The following is a 17863-nucleotide window of genomic DNA, read 5'->3' on the forward strand; positions in this document are numbered from 1 at the left end:
AGACATCTTGAAGAAAGTTATTTCCTGTATACTGAAAAGAGCCTCACTCTAATCCACTTCAAATCTGGGCTTTTCTGATTTTCTGCTAAGGATGTACTTTATTGCTCTAGCTAATTTTAATTTACATAAGCAAAGTATTTTGCTAGTCCATTCTTACCAGTAAGGGTCTGATGCTAGAAAGGCAGGCAACTGGATCTTTGGTTTCAGCAAAGGTTGACATCTTGTTTCAGACTATCAACTCACATATAAATGTCATTTCTTGTCCCAGATTGTGACCTATGTGTCACACAGACGAGGCAAAAATCAGTCTTCCCAACAGGAGCTTATGGGAATGATCTGGTTTTTGTGGGAGGAGAGGGTGCCATTGCCTGAACCATACTGCCATTTATCTTGAGAAGACAGTGACAGCATTGATGAGCAGCAGGAAATGAAATGGAATATTTACCTTCACTATCAGCAATATTTGATATACAGTCCTGAAAGAGACAAATGGTGACTATGTGTGCCTACAGAACTGCCGGTACCCCAGCTGAAAAGGTGTCACTTCCATACAGACTGAGGGGAAGTGTGTGAGTATTGAACACAGATACACACCCATCACAGTTTGGAGATTCTATATTCACACCCAGAGGATACATTTCCATTGAATGTCAATTCCTAAGTGTGAATTCAAAAATTCCCATTGTGACACTTTTGGTTAACATATATTTAGCTGTATCTAACATGTAACACATCAAGACAGGTGAAGATTGGTCTCTTCTCCCATGTAGCAAGAAATTGGACAAGATGAATTGGCTCAAGCTGAACCAGAGGATGTTTACATTGGATATTAGGAAAAATTTCTTCACTGAAAGGGTGTTCAAGCATTGGAACAAGCTGGAAAATGAAATCACTGTCTGTGGAAGAGTTAAGAAAACATGAAGATACAGTGCTTAGAGACAAGGATGAGTGGTGGATCTGGAAGTGTTGAGTTAATGGTTGTACTCAATAGTCTTTTACTTTACTTTACTTAGAGGTCTTTTCCAACCATAATGATTCTAACAGGATTGCTTCTAGAGATTGCTCAAATGGCCCAGCTCATTCTACACAAATTTTTAATCATGATTCATATTCCAATTGTACTTGTACTTTTCCTTAAACTCTACATTTCTTGTACTTAGGCTCTATTAGATCTACAACATGACAATTAAATAATATTAGTCTGATTTTCCATAGAAAGCTAAGTCATTAATAAAATGTTGTAATATTTGCTAATTATAAAATAACTTATTTCTTTTTTTCTATATAAAATTGGAAAGGAAAACTTTTCTCAAATTGTGAACACTCGGGCAAGCTGAGAGGCAGCTGTATATAAAGGTCTCAGAGTTCTGTTTAAAGAGGCTTGAAAGGCTTAGACTTTAAAATTGTGAGTGCCGACTGCTTTGTTCCTGCTGTAACCATACTACAGCTCTTCAGTAAAAACTGTGCATTTAGGGCCCATTTACTTACCCCAAAATGCTATCACTCACTGCCATCTAGTGTTAACGGCACCGACTGCCAGGAGTTTAAAATTACTATTATTACATTTTTCAAGTTTGGCCCTGTCCTGAGAACCTGGCCATTCTTTCTACTGATAGAGGGAGCTACAGATGTGCAGCAGTGCAGAAAACCTGAACAGTTTATTCACAGGAACAGATCTGACTGAAGGGGCCACAACAATTTCAGAGACTATAGTTATATTTTTACTTTTTCTGCTCAGACTCTGCTTTTTTTATAGTTATATTTTTACTTTTCCTGCTCTGTTCTCTTCCTGTTTCACTGCATCACAACAGGCTTGGCTCTGGAGCAAAGCTGCTCCTCCAGCGCCTCCTCCTTTCTCTGTTTTACCTGGAAAGGATTTAAAGTCTCAAAGCTGGGATAGAGCAGTTGGGTGACTGAACATTTGTGGCAATTTTAAGGCACAAGTCACATTAATTTATGGGGCATCTTCCAGTGTTTTCTGAAGACTGAACAAGTTCTGTACAGTGTGAATTACCTCCTGGTCACTACCTTTTAAATAAAAAGGAGTCATAATTGTTTTTCATGAGAAGAATTAATGTATACTAAGTTATTAAAATAATGTCTGAATTCAAAAGCAGACCACAGAGCCTTACCACTGTGCATAGTCATAATTAGTTTATTAGCACTGGTTTTGAAACAAATATATTCAGGTACTTAAACACACTTTAATTTATGTGTACTAAAGGTAATATATTACCATATATTACATAATGCACTGAATATTCAGTAAATGACTAATAAAACCAAAGTGCAGATTAAAGTAGCAAGATCAGTTTAAGGTTATCAGGAAGGCCCAAATCACATTAGCAATATAAGGACAGCAAGTTGTAAATGACTAATATTAAACATGTCATTCTATCATTGCTATGTGCATGCTAGTACAAATGATCCCACTGTCAACTGCTTCCACTTATCTAGAGAAGAAAGTAGTTCTTCCCTTACATTACAACCTCCTGATCCTTCATTTCCTACCTTTCAGGCCTGATCCTGCAGTCCCTACTCAGCAATCCTTCCAATACACTCTGTCAGATTAGTTTTGTACTTTTTCTTTAAACTACACAAAGCCCATTGGCTCTATCCAAACATCTGAATAATAAATGACTAGAATCTAATTTCTAAAAATTTAGAAATTCTAAAAATATTCGTAACAGAAAATAATGTAATTACATACAGACCTAAGTGTACTAGGGCCAAATCCAGGAACAGATCTAGACAGAGGTCTTGGGAGCTGCCAGGACAGCAAGGTTGGCCTCTGTTGAGTTAGGCACTTTCCTGATTAGCCAGTCACTTTCAGGATCACAGTTTTGGATGTAGACATCTCCAGTCTCTTTAAATACTGTTTTGAGCACCTGCATCCTGGTTTTGGATCTGGCCTTTTTTTATGAGTACATGATGTATCACATTAACATTATGCAAAGACAATAAAAGAAGTGACCCTAAAGTAGAACAAAATGATAATACAACATGATATCATAGCCAAGTCTAGAAGAAGCTATTGTTCTTTTCTGTGCTTGGGTTAGGCACATTTGTTTTAACAGCTTTTAACACTGTATCCCATTTACTATTCTTGTGCTCTAACTGCCTTTTCCTAAATTTGTGCTGAAACAAATCATTGCTGTCTTCATCCTCAGCCTCTGACACTATCTCCATTTTTTGGATAATCAGTTTAATGAGGTCATGTTGCTTTTCCAACAATGTTGATATATCTTTGAGCCTAAAAAGCAAACAAATAAATATGCATCAGGCTTTGTCATTTGATTTTAAAGGACATTGAAGTCATTAAAATTAAAGATCCAAAAATTGACAGTACTTCACCCTTCTGACAGTACTTAACTAAAACCTCATGCTAACAAAGACTATTATCTAGAATTCATTTAATTCTTTAAGCTGAAATACTTCTCCATGTTACAGGAAATAGGATTAAAGAACAAATCCGTTGTTCTTGTGAAAAGAAACTTAATATATAGTTAAAGTAGAAGCAACTTCACTCTCAAAAGAAAGTTGTTGACTGCTCTATCAAAAGTTTTTCCTATTGACTTATTTCCTTGTCTAGCAAGCAAAAGGCCATAGTTGCAATGGCAATAAAACAACCAAAAACATTAAGTGAAATTCACAACTACTTTTACAGCATATGAGACATACTGATGAGGCACTTACTGACCTTTTTCAAAGTGCTATCCAAAGTGCGATTGATGCAATTAAGTAGTTAAACTAAGTTAGCATCTCACATACAGAACAGAGTATCTGTTATCTCTAAGAGAACAGTGAAAGAAATGGGAAATGGGACTAGAAAGTGTCATTATATAACTACCAAACAGGCATTTTGAAAATCTATTTTTCTGAATGCTGGACTCACAAAATTACAAAATGAAATCTGGTGTGACGGAAAAGATTCTTTGTCAAGAACAGTAGGGGGGCTTTAGATGTAGTTAGTTTTTTCATTGTTTTGTTGAATTTTTTTTTAACAAGAAATGGTAATACATCTTAAAATATGTGAAAACCACAAGAATTAAAATGCAAAGCAAAAGAAAACCCTGCCCCAAGCCAAAATGCACAAATATATACACCCAGCACTGACACTAGCTCCAGTAGTAACTGAACTTTGTTTTGAACTCTGGTAAAAACACACTGGCAACATAGTAACAATTTTCAGTCAACATTTTCAGAGTAATAAAAATGACTTTCCATAATGATAAGGTCACAAGTTAGTCTATTGCAAATAATTTTATAAAATTATACTTCTCTTCCTTCTCTGTAGGAAAAAAAATCCCAACCAAGAAAGAGTCTGTTTTATGCTGTTTTATAGCATATTGATGTAGCATGCATTTGAAGAAAGACTTGCTAAAGTTCATGATTTGCCTATACCTGTAGGGTGTAGTCTCACCATCCTTCAACTCTTGCTAAATCTTACATGTTAAAAAAATATTCAATGTGAATCTGTGCAGGTAGACAAAAATCTGGTAGATTAAAAAAAAGGGAAAAGAAAAAATGGTGGAAAACAAATGCAGGGGAAAGAGAGACTGAGTGAGATATTTTTCTAGTTGTACAGTTATAGTAAGCTTTTTTGAAACCATTCTTATGGATATGTAGGTATAACAAGTAAATAAAGAAAGTACAAAGAATTCCTTCCAAGGCTTTGGGAAACATGTTTTGTTCAAGAGAGAATCAACACCAATACATCTTTGGGGAAACAATCTGAATCTGATTTACCCAGTGGAAAGTCAGTAACAGATTGTGTGTATTTGCAAACCAACTGGAATTACATTACTTGCAAGTCCCAAATAACCCTTGAAAACCTCCAATTGCAAAATTCTAAAATGAAAATCCATCTTCCCCATTATTTCAGATTACTTTAATGAACAACAGTCTGTGCTGGTTTGGGCTGGGGACATGGAATTTTACTTTTTAGATACAGTATAGAGCTTTAAAAGACTTTTTTGTATGTTTGTAATATTGATTCTACTTATTTTTATAACTGTAAAATATCACAAAAATACCTGTATTTCTGCTTCAGAACTTCCAGTTCTAGTGTTGTATCAGGGCTCTGTGCATATGTGGTAGAGTCCTCACACCCAAAGCAATATTGGAACACGCTCTAAACAAAACATGGAACCAAACTTAAATAGATCCTATAATCTTACAACAGATTATATATGTGAACAGAAAGTCTTCACATAGTGTACACATTGAAAAGACTCTCTGTCACGATGTTATTTTCTTATATATTAAAACATTTGCTTTATAAGAAAATTCAGCCTATCAAAAATAACTCAAATAAAAGAAGAAAAGCCAAAAGGGAGTAATTCTACTTTTATCTGAACATCTTTTGTAACTTGTCTTACTTAATAAAGTTACAGTTCACTGAGTACTCATACATTATTTTTATCTGAATACAGCTGCATTCAAACTGATTTATCATTTTCACTGACCTCTAGGCAAGGTCTAATCACAATTCCCTTGATGGCAGTTAATAACACAATGTCCTCAGCAACGTGTGTACAAAGTCAATCACATCCTTTTTTGGTAAGAATTCTTCTAGCTAATATTCACCATCTTACCATAAATCCACAGTATCTTGGCCTGTTGGGATATACAGTGATTGATTCCTGGTCCACCCGACTTAAGAACCAAAATGGCAGCTTCTTCTCTAAGTTGGTATGAAGATTAACCTAAAAGTGGTTTTACATTTAGAATCAGATATGTTGTCTTAAGATAAATACAAATTATATATGAAAACAACAATCATGCCATTATATTCAATTCACTAGCACTACCCCACACTGCAAACAGTGGTATAATATTTGAATAGTCCAGCCCAAACACTAAAACTACATAGTCATACCAGTATTGAGTATCTTAGCAGAAATAATTTGTCCACATAGATGTGCACTCTTTTTACTAATGAGAATTTAATACAGCAGAATGAATTTGTTATCCTTTTGATTTTTGTGTACCTTCTTTCCACTGTATAGGTTCTCTACTAGAAAAAACTGCAGTTTCAAGCTTTGCAGTGACTGATTTTGAGATTCTGGTTTTGGAAGAACTCAGAATTGCTTGAACTGAATGTTGAAAAATTCCTTAAAAATGCATTTGCTTTTACACTTCCTTGGCGATGACTGATATGAATGAAAACGAGATTCAGAATAAGATGCCATGTTCACCAATTTGCTTTACAGATATCCTGAGGTAGTTGAGAATGTGATGACAAATAAACTAATTATCTAAATGTTGTTCTAGCAATGATATGTACTTCCAACATTTGATGCTTTCATGGTCTGTTTCTCACCTGCATTGCAATCCTTTTGAGTGCAGCATATTTTTGCACTTCAGCGATATCACCAACAGCCAAACCAATCTAGGAGGAAGAGAAATAGTTCCTTATCTATTTTTTCATAGTCTGTGATTTCAATTGTATTTTTCATTCACACAAATAAAAAAAATATTTTAGAGTTAAATTATTTTTTCACTTGAAATTGGGAACATTTTTTGCATATTTGGAAAGTATGTAACAATACATGTAGAGAGTGTTTTTACTGACAACACTGTTAGTAAGGCACTGAAGTGCTACTTTTGGTAAGAATAACATCCCTTATTTTACATTCTTCTTTACTGCTGTAATGTTAAGAAACTGGTTGATCTCTTGATTAAGTACAATCATGGCCACAATAAACAAGTTTAAAAAACATGAAGTGTTTGACTTTTATTGCTCAGCTCAAGTGAAAATGTGATTTCCTAAATAAAAATTACATTCAGTGGAACATGTCTGAAGATATATTGCATATTTTCCCCCTTTTCACCATTATTGTGTTTTCTGATTTTAAACTTTCAGGTCAGGTTTGTTAGTCTTATCACTACTTCTGATTGCTGTTTTCTGTGCAGTGAAGATTTTAATTTGGGCCTTTTGGGCTTTATTTTTTTAATTTAAACTATTGTTAGGTTATGATACAACAAGGGATTGAACAAAAATCATTGTTCCCCAATTTTCCTTATCAATACCTCAGAATAATACATTGCAGCTCCAATTCAAATTCCATCACAGTTATTACCTAAAGATGTACAAGATACTCCTGCAGGAGTGTGGTGTGGGAAAAATAGAGCAATAAACTGTATGGAAAACAAGTGCAGAGAATGGGGACATTTTAATATACTACTGAAAATATCTGTTAAGTAATGAGTGGCTATCATTTACCTTAGTAATTCTATACACTAGAAATCTCTATACATACTCATGTTTAACCACTTTTGTGTATTAATAAATAGCTTATACTTACTAGCAAGTTCATAAGAAGGATTGGAATAAGCAAGGTAAATATAATGAGAACTGTGTAACTCAGGAAAGGATATGGCAATTCACTGCTTAGTAAAGGATCAAGGAATGCATCATGGTAATTAATGTCTCCCAGCATCATTGCAAATGTCTTCATTACAGAAAGCAGAGGTGTGCTGTATGTTTGCTGCAAAAAGAAATAACAAAATAGACAAAAAACCCAACTGATGGAATTTGTAAATAAAGTCTTGAGATGCTTTGTCAAAGATAATATTTATAACGATAAAAACATAACTATAGTATTGAACTAACCTGTGAACCCAAAAGGACAAAGAAACTCAGGCCAAAGGCCAGTATCAGGAAAAAGAAAACCACAGCAATCCGAATCAAAGTCCTCAAAATTTCCCAGAACATCACAACATAGATTCCATAGTTCTCAAATCTAGGCAATAAGTAAACAAAAAAGATATAGAATCAGTCATAGAATCACTTAGTTTGGAAAAGACTTCTAAGATAATCAACTCCAACCATTAATCTAGCACTGCCATGTCTACCTCTAAACCATTATATATTGAAGTTAGAGTCCCTTCCAGTTATTTATGTAAGGCAGTAAGTAATGTTGATTTTTTTTCCGTGGAAAGAGACGCTGCCCCTCTGAGAGATTCTGTGATGTAACAAACCTGTTCTACTTTCACATCCAAAAGAGTGCAAGTGATCCTACTCACAGCAACTCTAAACTGCATAATCTTATATTTTAATGCACAAAAACAACTTTCAAGATAGTATTTTCCATCAATAACATTTATTGTCTCCATAGGCAGTATTGTATCACTGCTGCATTCAGAAGAAAAACATCAGCAAATTATCCAACTTTTTCTGCTTCTCAAAGCAAAGTAGCAACCAGAACAAAGGACAACTGGCACCATAATCCACCTAGCAGCCACATGCCTGATTTACAAGATTTCACTTTTTACAAGATGTGAAACAAATGACATTATGTAGTTTTAGTATAACACAAAAAATGGAAAACAAACAAACAAAACATGCTGCTCAGGAAGAGAAGGAGAATAGCATAATTTTAAAACACCTGTGTTTCCAACAACAATCTGTTGTTGGCAAGCCTCCTCTATTCTTGGTTAACAAAAACTAAATATCAGAACAGGAATTACCATGGAGCAGATTAAATTACTTTTTCTTGCAAACCTGAACTTGAGAATTAATGTCCTCTCTCAAATCCAGGGACCAAGAGATTTTTTATGCTACTACAGTAGCAACTGAAAAAATCCCTATGTATGTTTTTCCCTCTGAAACATTATGTGCAAGACTGAAAAGATCAAACTGGAAATAAAGAAAACCTGATGTTCTCTTACTTATCAGGCATTTATTAGGCAAAATTCACTTGAAGTCAATGGAATCACAGTTTGCTTTGGGAAAAGGCCGCCTGAATGAGTTAAAAAATGCGTAGAATTCTACTGCTACACATTTGGAAAAATAGTCAGGCCAAGAAGGCATTTCATCCAACAGCAGAAGAAAGGTTGTGCAATCATCTGCTTACTTTTTCCTGTTTAGGTTCAACCTCCACTCTGCCCAGAGCAGACAGGACACACCCGTTCATTGGTCATCTAAGATCAGGCATGGGGAGGGGGACAAGGTTTGCAGCAGAGGCAAGACCATAAAGGTAGTCTTTGACATTAACTCTGTTTACAAACTGTGTCCTTAAACATCCTTACTACAGTAAAACAACCCAGAAATTAATCAGCAAATGTCATGTTTGTCTGCAAGACTTCATGGGGGTGATTAGTGCATATATACAATAAGAATTGGAAGAACATTTATGCAGTGTTACCACATGCTCAGACACAAATGTGTTTAATTTAGTAGTTTTAAGCTCTACACCCACACTATTTTTTTTCTTCCACCCAGCTCTTCTGCAGTTCATAACTCACTATTGTACCAGTGACAAGATTTAAGATAATTAAGGGCAATACACAGACATGATGTCAACTGAAGAAATAATATCATCAATTGTAATTGTTTTACAGGACACTATGGCATAAAGTGAGACATGCCATTTAATATGGGAAATGATAAAAGAATTTACCTTCTCCCAGGTATTATTCATAAAAACTAACTTCCTTATGCCATTCCTAATTCATATCCTTCTGCGTATTTTTAAAGTCAAAGTCTATAGAGTGTAGTGAAAATTGATTTTTAAAAAGATAAAATTAAGCATGGCTATGCTTAATTGACATTAAAATATTGTTGCTTCTATAGTTGCTATAACATGTGTTGTGACTTTACAGCCCATCAGAGATAAAAAAATTCCTATGGTCCTAATCTGGAAACTTGTACAGTTTGAAAAAAATAAAAATACAAAATGGGACTCTCAGACTTGATCAGTTTAGGATATGTAAAATATCTGAAAATATCAAAATATTTTATTGTAAAGCCTGTAAAAATTTCTTACCGTTGAAGATAAAGCAAGAAGTTCATCCAGGACAAGTATACAGCAATTGCTCCACATTCCCACTGCAAATGAGCTGGGGTATTAATAAATAAAGAAGACACAAAAATTATGCTTGTAGTATAAATGGTCCAGTCCAGTAGATTGGAGTAATCCAACAAATATTTCAATTTCTAGGATTTAAGAGAGAAAGGTTAATATTTACAAGCCATTCATCATTATAACACTGAATTCAATAAACTATTAAAATTCACTTATCAGTTTTAATTATTATATATATAAATTAAAAAGTATAAATTGACATTTCCCTTCTAATCAGGAAAAAAGCAGATTAATTCCAATATCATACAAACTACCATGCAAGCACACTGTCTGATTAATGTCATTTCTCAATGTATTTACCTGCTGAATCAGCTGAAATATTTCTTTGCAGATGCCCAGTAAACTCATAATTAAAACTAAACACATACACACCCTTGTGAAGTATGAGTCCTGAAACAAAAATCAGAACACAAAAGAAATTAGAAATCATTAAAGAAATGTTAATTTCATCTCTATCTGTTATATATACATGATATTACCAAGCAAAGTAACCCTGTTAGGTTTGTCATGTACTTATTGCTATCTATATTCTGTTTTATTAATATTTATTGTAAAATCCATGTTCTGATTCTCATGATTTTTTCATACATCAGCATATCTTTATGAACCTTTTATATACTTTGAGTTTATTTCATTTCATATTTCTACTAGCATATCCTTTTTGTGTTCCTGTTTCAGTTCTATGCTTTTTCTCTCATGTGAATCTTTTTTCTTCAATATTAAACAAATATTATTCACTTCAGGGAAAAACTATGTAACCATGTACCAAATGTAAATTTATCAGAAAAATTATAAAAACAAGAAATGAGAACTGAAAATTTTCTGAAGTTGCTGCTGAATGTTTAGAAATCTATACTTCAACTTTATTCCTTTGAGCTGCTAGATCATAAATTAATCTAGAAATTTTTAAAATAATCATACCTTTTTGCTATAAAAATCTGAAACATATTGTAACTACTAATAAAAGTACCTCGTATTCTAATGGTCTTGCTTCATAGAGCTCTGTTCCATTCAAAGGTCTTCCTGGTTGTATGTGAGTGACCAGAAGAGTCAGGGGAATGAGACCAAGAGAATATATGCCTAAATTCATTAAATGTGCTCGAAACCCATAGGCCATCCTTGAAAGTGAGAATGTTAGAGTTACAACACTTTTCAAATTTAGGAGAGCATGCATTCAAATTGAACAATTATCTCTTCAAGATGAGGAAATAAACATTTCTTGAAATATCCCTTTGTGATGAATATGTTCATCACTTATGTGGTACATTTTGTCCACTTATGTGGACAAAAGTGTATTTGCCACTCTGAAATACTGTTCCTTTCATTTTTACCTTGGCAACCTTATTTTTGCAATAAAGAGGAAACAAAGATAGTACTTTGTTGTAAGTATCAAAAAATCTTTACTAAACATGAAGTTTTATTTTATGGAAAAGACATTTTCTTGGTCAACTCTATAAATATGTACATTTTAATAAACAACTCTCAGGAAAAATTGTCTTTATCATGAGATGCACTATTTATTTTATATCCATTAAAACAGACCAACCATTTCATAAGCAAATATTCTTTACACACAGGATGACTGAGTAGTTCCATGCGATTGTGGCGCACCATGGCCTACAAAACACAAATACAGAAGGGTCAAGCTGAATTCACCTAGGCAAGCAAAGTGCTTACAAAACTGGTTAGGCCACCTTTTTTACCTTTTTTAGCCTAATGAAAAGTAAAATGTGTATAAGATATTGCAAAGTTCTTTTGATTAAGCACTCTGGCCCAAACCCATCACTATCTTGCCCTCTCTGCCTGCTAAGGCATTCAGTTTCTCTGCTGGTCTCTGTCAATCTATTTCAAGCTTCAAAAATTATACAGACTATTTTCAACAATACCTTTGGGACCACACTTTTACATTTAATGAGAAATTTATTTATTTATTTATTATTAGATAGTATAACAACTAATTGCCAACAGGAATCCCAAAAAGTAAACATATTAACCTAGAAAATTTGTTATATAAACATTTTCTGACAAAAAATGAGACGACAGATTGACAATGCAAAAAACTAGCAAATTTGTTTCAGGCATCGTAAGTATTTTGCAATTAGCATATGAAACAAATCAGCTTGTCAGGTTTTGCAGTGCCTTACATTCCAGTGCATAGTCACTACAATGATTGGAGTGTAGTTTTCTTTGATGTACTACCTGCATGTGCAGCACAGTATCTTGAGCATTCATAGTTTTATCTAAATTTTATTTATTACTTAAAACTTTGACCCATGCTTAATTTCAATATACTTTTAATATACAGAGTTATAGGCTTTAGAGAAGAAATATTATGATGAAAAATTCAAATGTCTTATTTTATCTAAACCAAGACAACAGGTAATGATGTCAGAGTAAACTTACATTTAAAGTCGTAAGTGGTTCATAGAAAATATCTTCACCATCCTTTACTTTCTTGTTAAGTGTCAGGGGACACTGAAGATATCTGAAGTTATATTCAATCTATATAACACATATACACCAGAATTTAAATATAATGCAAAAGATTATCTCAGTCTTACATGATGTTCTTAATACAAAAAAGTTTATTCTTTAGAGAAAAAAAAAAAGCATATTGTGTCAAGGTAGTCAGAATCCAGACGTATATTCATTGTTAGCTGAACACATGCCATCAAGATATACTTCTAAGATGGCATGATGTTTAAATGAACAGCCATTTTGAAATTTAAAATAGAATGTGCACACTTCTTTCTAAAATGTTACAATTAAGAAAGGTCATTTTCATAACTGTGATTTGTTTTAATGCTGAATTTAAAGAAAAGCTTGTCTTTAAAAGTTGTATGGCTTTGATAATATAATATAAAGAAAATGAGCAGTAGCAAAAAATTTTCAAGTTTTCTGTTAATGATGTGGACACAATCCAATATAATCATTGATAAGGTGGTTTTCAATATGGTTTCAAAGGTAACATAACTGAGAACTTGCACGTCTCTCTAGCATTAAAAGCAAACTACTGCTTAAGATTTTGGACAAGTATTTACAAAACAAAGAAACACGTTGAATTCTGAATTATTGATGACGACTGCACTACTTATTATAAGCATACTTTCAATATGCATAAGTAGATATTACATGTCTTCTCTCACTGCTATTTTGAAATACCCATAACCTCTGTTACCCAGCTTGATTGCAAAAATTAACACAGCATACAGTTTATGGATTGTAGAAGTTAATTGTCACACTTACTAAAATATGTAAGAATGAAGATTACAAAAAATGAACTTCAAACCATTTACAGTCCAAAGGACAAAATAAGATTTGTCTCCTGTGTTCTGTGTATAAGAGATTCACCTACAATGATACCTTACATATATGAGCTTGACATGTACATTAAAATATACATATTTTGTACTTTCCCAGACTTTTTCATCTACTTACATAGAAGTCTCGACTTGTCTTTTCCTCTGAAGACTCAATTATGCAGTTGTCCAGCACCAGCTTTGCATATGAACAGAAAAATTAATTAAGGTGATACAGACAATGTTCAACAGAACGAATGTGTTTAGACCAGAAGAAAATTACCATCAAATGCAACAATCAGTTACCAGAAGTGATGACTTGGTCAGATTTTGTGATGCATGTTTTGAAGACATAAAATTCCAGAGTTTTCATGTAGGAGTCAGATATAAATTCAGTTTACAAGGCTACATGCTAGTTTACAAGTATGAATAGTTTATGAATACATATGTACCGCTTGCTATTTTAATTGAAAAACATTTCTGTTGTCTCATTTGGCAATTAGCTAAGAGAGTAAAAGTATCTCAGATGATTTTGAACCCAATTAACTTATGACTCACATTACATTTTAATATTACTTTTATAACTCGATTGATCTCACGAAGCTAGGAACTTTTCTAATACTGAAGAACTTAAACTGGACAAACTGAGACTATCACTAAAATACTACTAAATCATTTTTTGAATTTATTTCTATTTTTAATAATATGTATTGGAGAGCACAGCAAGCATAAAAATGAATGTAACACAACTAAGGTTATTTTGTGAAGTAATTTCTTTAACATGTGCAGAAAACTTACTTTAAATGAATCAGGAAGATACTCAACCATTTCCAGCAAAGGACACTTATTGGCACTGGAAGAGTGAGAGAAAGTCACAACAGCTTCTTCCCATCTGCAAAAATTGTTTCAGATAATGGAAAATTAATTAATTACATCTGGTTTAAATTAACTACTGTTAGATTATTTGAGTTTTATGTAAGATATTGTAAAGTATAATGTATAATGTGCTAATTTTATGCACTATTGAATGGAAATTAAGCTGTCTGGGGAGTAGCTGAGTAATATTCTGGACACTTCTGTAAGAATGATTAATGTCAAATTCTCTTATCAATTAAACAGAAATGTTTCAAATATGTTAGGGCCTCCTTAAAAAATATGAAGCAGGAACGAATTTTGGAATCTTGGGTTACAAAATTATGCAAATATTAATAAATACAATAAAATCCTGTCAGTATTCCTGTAACTCTTACCAAAAGATGTTATCATTAGGCAATGGTGTATTGCTTTACTCCAGAAGTGGGGTTTCACTATGCCTTAACCTAAAATATTCTAAACTGCAGTTGGAATGCCACATTTTAAAATACCTGCAACATTTGAAATCATGATTTTAAATTAAATCTCTTGAATACTTCCAGTTGTATTCACATTTTGATTAAAATATTATAGACATTAAAGCATTATGTGAAAGGTCAAAAATATTTCTGATGGCTTCTCCATGTTTTTTTATACACAGAATCCAAATACTCTATATGAAAATGAACAAATACTCAGTATGAAAAACAACTTGCCATATATCTGATGCACATTACAATTATGCCATTTTTTATTTGTGCTCATTAGAACAGAACATAACCTCTGGAATTTTAAAATAACTACTCAGTTTTACTTATTAAACTACAGATTTTCAGAACTTAATTTCATTTAAGAAAACCAAACCAAAACACGTGGGCAAGTAAATTCAAGAAGTATTTACCTTTTGTGCAAGATGACGGCAGACACCACGTCTTTTCTCCTATTATGTATTGCTTCATGGAAAAAAGAAGCTACTGCTTTGTTGAACAGAATTTTCGCGCCATAGTCAAGAAGTAACCTCACGGCTTTTGCATGTCCTTCTCGTGCAGCCAAGTGCAAAGCTGTGTTCTGGGCAGAGAAGCAGTGCATGAGTAATTTTAAAAAAAGTACATTTCAGTGCTTTCCCACATTGAAAAGCCACATGCTTTTCTCAGCTGCAAGTCTCAAATGCTTTTACTAGCAACACAAAACACTAGAATATTGTCAGAGATTCTGACAGAGATTACAGACATGTTCTTTATGTCTACAGCTACAGTAGGGCAAAATCTAAAGAGGAAACCCACTATAGGTAAGAAAAGTAAATTCATTAATATCTTTTAGTTTTGTAATTAATGAACTGCAATTCACAAAGAGGTAAAAATGACAGTATCTACAGGCACAGAACACCTGCATTTGATAATCAAGAAGAGAAGCATCCAATTATATCCAGATGTGCTCATACAAAAAAATCTGCAAGCAAATCTGATGGCGCAAGTTTGTAAGTGGAACATTTAGTTTTTCTTTGGTGTTTTCATAGAAGTAAAGAAATCAGTTATTTAGAAATCAAGTTGCACTAAAAATTACATTTGAGAGTTCTGAATGCACAGAGATTTTTCTGATTGAAATTGAGGACTTCTCATAAATTGAAATTAAGTCTTCTCATAAATTTATAGCCAAGATTTGTTTCTAATCTAGTAATTCTAAATGTTTTCAACACCAGTTCTCAGAAAAATTAGTAACAGCTTCTGTGTTGGGAATTAAGCAATTCTTTAAAAGGATTGCCCTGTATTTCTGATGGGACAGGTTCATACAAGAGGACTTCAATCCAAAAAGGGATTCTTTCTTGACCTAATACACACTGCATTTGTCCAAACACCAGAGCAAGACAGGTGCTGTTTTTGTTCGACATTAGCGTGCAGTGGATTTCAAACAATGTTAATGAGCTATAGTTGATAATACGGTCAAATGCAAGAAATTCCGACCAAGGTGATCTTTTAATGACACATTTGCTCCTAAATAAATATGGAAATAAAGACCAACAACTTCAAAACTGCTGGTTCTTGGCACTACATAATGATATTTAAGACAAAGGAACAAATATTTATTAATTTATAACCAAATTTTTTCACATCTGTGTAAGGTCTTTAAATTTGCATTACCAATGTTTGTACTACATTGCTATGATATTTTTGCCCTGTATAGGGGGCAAGAGGGTCAAGTCTAATACATTCAGTGTTTCATGGTTTCTATTAGAATATTTAATCTTCTTTGTCACCCACTTAAAAGAATTGGATAAAAATTTCAGCAATCATATATTTATCCAAGAAATCTTTTATAAGTGGTGAAATATAACAGCACTGAGTTTGCCACAGGAAATAAAATATTACACATATAATGCACAGTGGAAATCTACTAATAGCCTAGCCCTGACATTTTATCCAGAAGTAACAGCAGACAATAAACAAATAATGTTAACACATACCCCTTCTTCATCCACTCTGTCAGTACACTTCACATTAGTATCCAAAATTATTTGCATTGTGCGAGTGTATCCTCCAAAGGCAGCATGATGCAGGGCTGTCCAGCCTTTATAATCACTTACATGCAATGGTATAAAATTAGAAATTATAAATAAAAAAGCTTTTTGTAAATTTAAAGTGAATGTAAATGCCTGCTCCTTTGACTCAGATCCCTTTTCTTTGGCATGTCTGGTGCAGAGATGTTCATTCATTCTGTCAAATATTATGGGATGATCCATTCACCATTCAGAAGTAAAAGGTTCAACTCAATAACAGTACTTAGATCTCTCCCTTTTCATCTGTTTCTGAGAGCTGATGATCTTTGACCTGAAGCCAGGACTGACAGTGCAAGGCAGAATACCTGTGAACCACCAATCCTAAGAAACACTTCTCAAGCCTGTAAGTGAAGCTGAAATGATTGTAATATTTCCAAACCAATTATTTTTTCAATAAAATGTTCAATAATCTTCTCTCAGCTGGATTTTGAAAAAACTCAGTTCCCCCCCAGTATTAGAAGCCTTGGTTTTACAGCTAGCTATTATCTGCTTTACAAGTATTTTGTAACCATGCTCTTATACTGTATGTTTCTATTGGCATATATTAATATAATAATTACTTTAGTATATTGTACTTATATTTATATTGCATTAACTTCTCTGCAGATGAACAAAAAACATAGAAGGATAGGGGTTCTTTTGGCTTAATAAATGAAAATCTGTATACTTACCAGAGGAAGAGAGCCCCTCTCTTCAGAAGAAACTGAACTACCTTCTCATGACCATTCTGGGCTGCCAAATGAAGGGGAGTCATTCCCTTCTTATCACCTTCATTCAAAAGTCTTGTGTCTTTCATATCTCTTATAAGTCGTTGGCAAGTATTGATGCGCCCATAGCTTTGCAAGATACACACAGAAATTAGTGTCAAAAATACAGGGATGAAAACCATGGCATGGGTTCTATGGCCTGGACTGTGCTACTAACCTGGCAGCAAAGTGTAACGGCGACTTCTTGTCCCTGCTCTTAGAGTAGATGGAAACGTTGAGGCTGAGTAAATTATTTACAGAGAGGGCCACACCTTGTCTACATGCATAATGCAATGGAGTGCATCCTTCATTATCTTCATCCACGACAAGATTTTTAATATGTTCCATCTGTTATCCCCGAAGAAGTTCCCAAAAACAAAAGCACAGAATCACGTCTCTACCTCTTCTGCTCCATAGTTTCTAATAGTTTGCAACAATAGCATTAAGACTCAAAATCAGTATCTAAAAATAAGAAACAAACTTAAGTAAAATTTAGACCACCTTTTTTATCTGCTGATTTGTGGGTCACCATTTTTTCAA

The 17863-nt window shown here is 33.5% G+C and overlaps 1 protein-coding gene across 1 annotated transcript in view; it reads right to left on the reverse strand.

Moving 5' to 3' along the window:
* Nucleotides 1-2139: 2139 nt before the first annotated feature.
* Nucleotides 2140-17863, reverse strand: part of TRPA1 (transient receptor potential cation channel subfamily A member 1) — a 31062-nt gene continuing 15338 nt past the window's right edge. The window contains exons 11-27 of the mRNA XM_002197822.7: nt 17502-17671; nt 17249-17413; nt 16485-16599; nt 14925-15091; nt 13970-14063; nt 13311-13370; nt 12276-12374; nt 11419-11489; nt 10843-10990; nt 10173-10262; nt 9774-9943; nt 7619-7748; nt 7311-7493; nt 6326-6394; nt 5598-5708; nt 5037-5134; nt 2140-3253 (exon numbers count right to left, since the gene is read on the reverse strand). Coding sequence (XP_002197858.2) covers nt 3022-3253; nt 5037-5134; nt 5598-5708; nt 6326-6394; nt 7311-7493; nt 7619-7748; nt 9774-9943; nt 10173-10262; nt 10843-10990; nt 11419-11489; nt 12276-12374; nt 13311-13370; nt 13970-14063; nt 14925-15091; nt 16485-16599; nt 17249-17413; nt 17502-17671 — 2172 coding nt within the window. The 3' untranslated portion in view covers nt 2140-3021. The remainder of the gene's footprint in view (nt 3254-5036; nt 5135-5597; nt 5709-6325; nt 6395-7310; nt 7494-7618; nt 7749-9773; nt 9944-10172; nt 10263-10842; nt 10991-11418; nt 11490-12275; nt 12375-13310; nt 13371-13969; nt 14064-14924; nt 15092-16484; nt 16600-17248; nt 17414-17501; nt 17672-17863) is intronic.

Source organism: Taeniopygia guttata, chromosome 2 (assembly GCF_048771995.1).
Source record: "Taeniopygia guttata chromosome 2, bTaeGut7.mat, whole genome shotgun sequence".
Classification (NCBI taxonomy): domain Eukaryota; kingdom Metazoa; phylum Chordata; class Aves; order Passeriformes; family Estrildidae; genus Taeniopygia; species Taeniopygia guttata.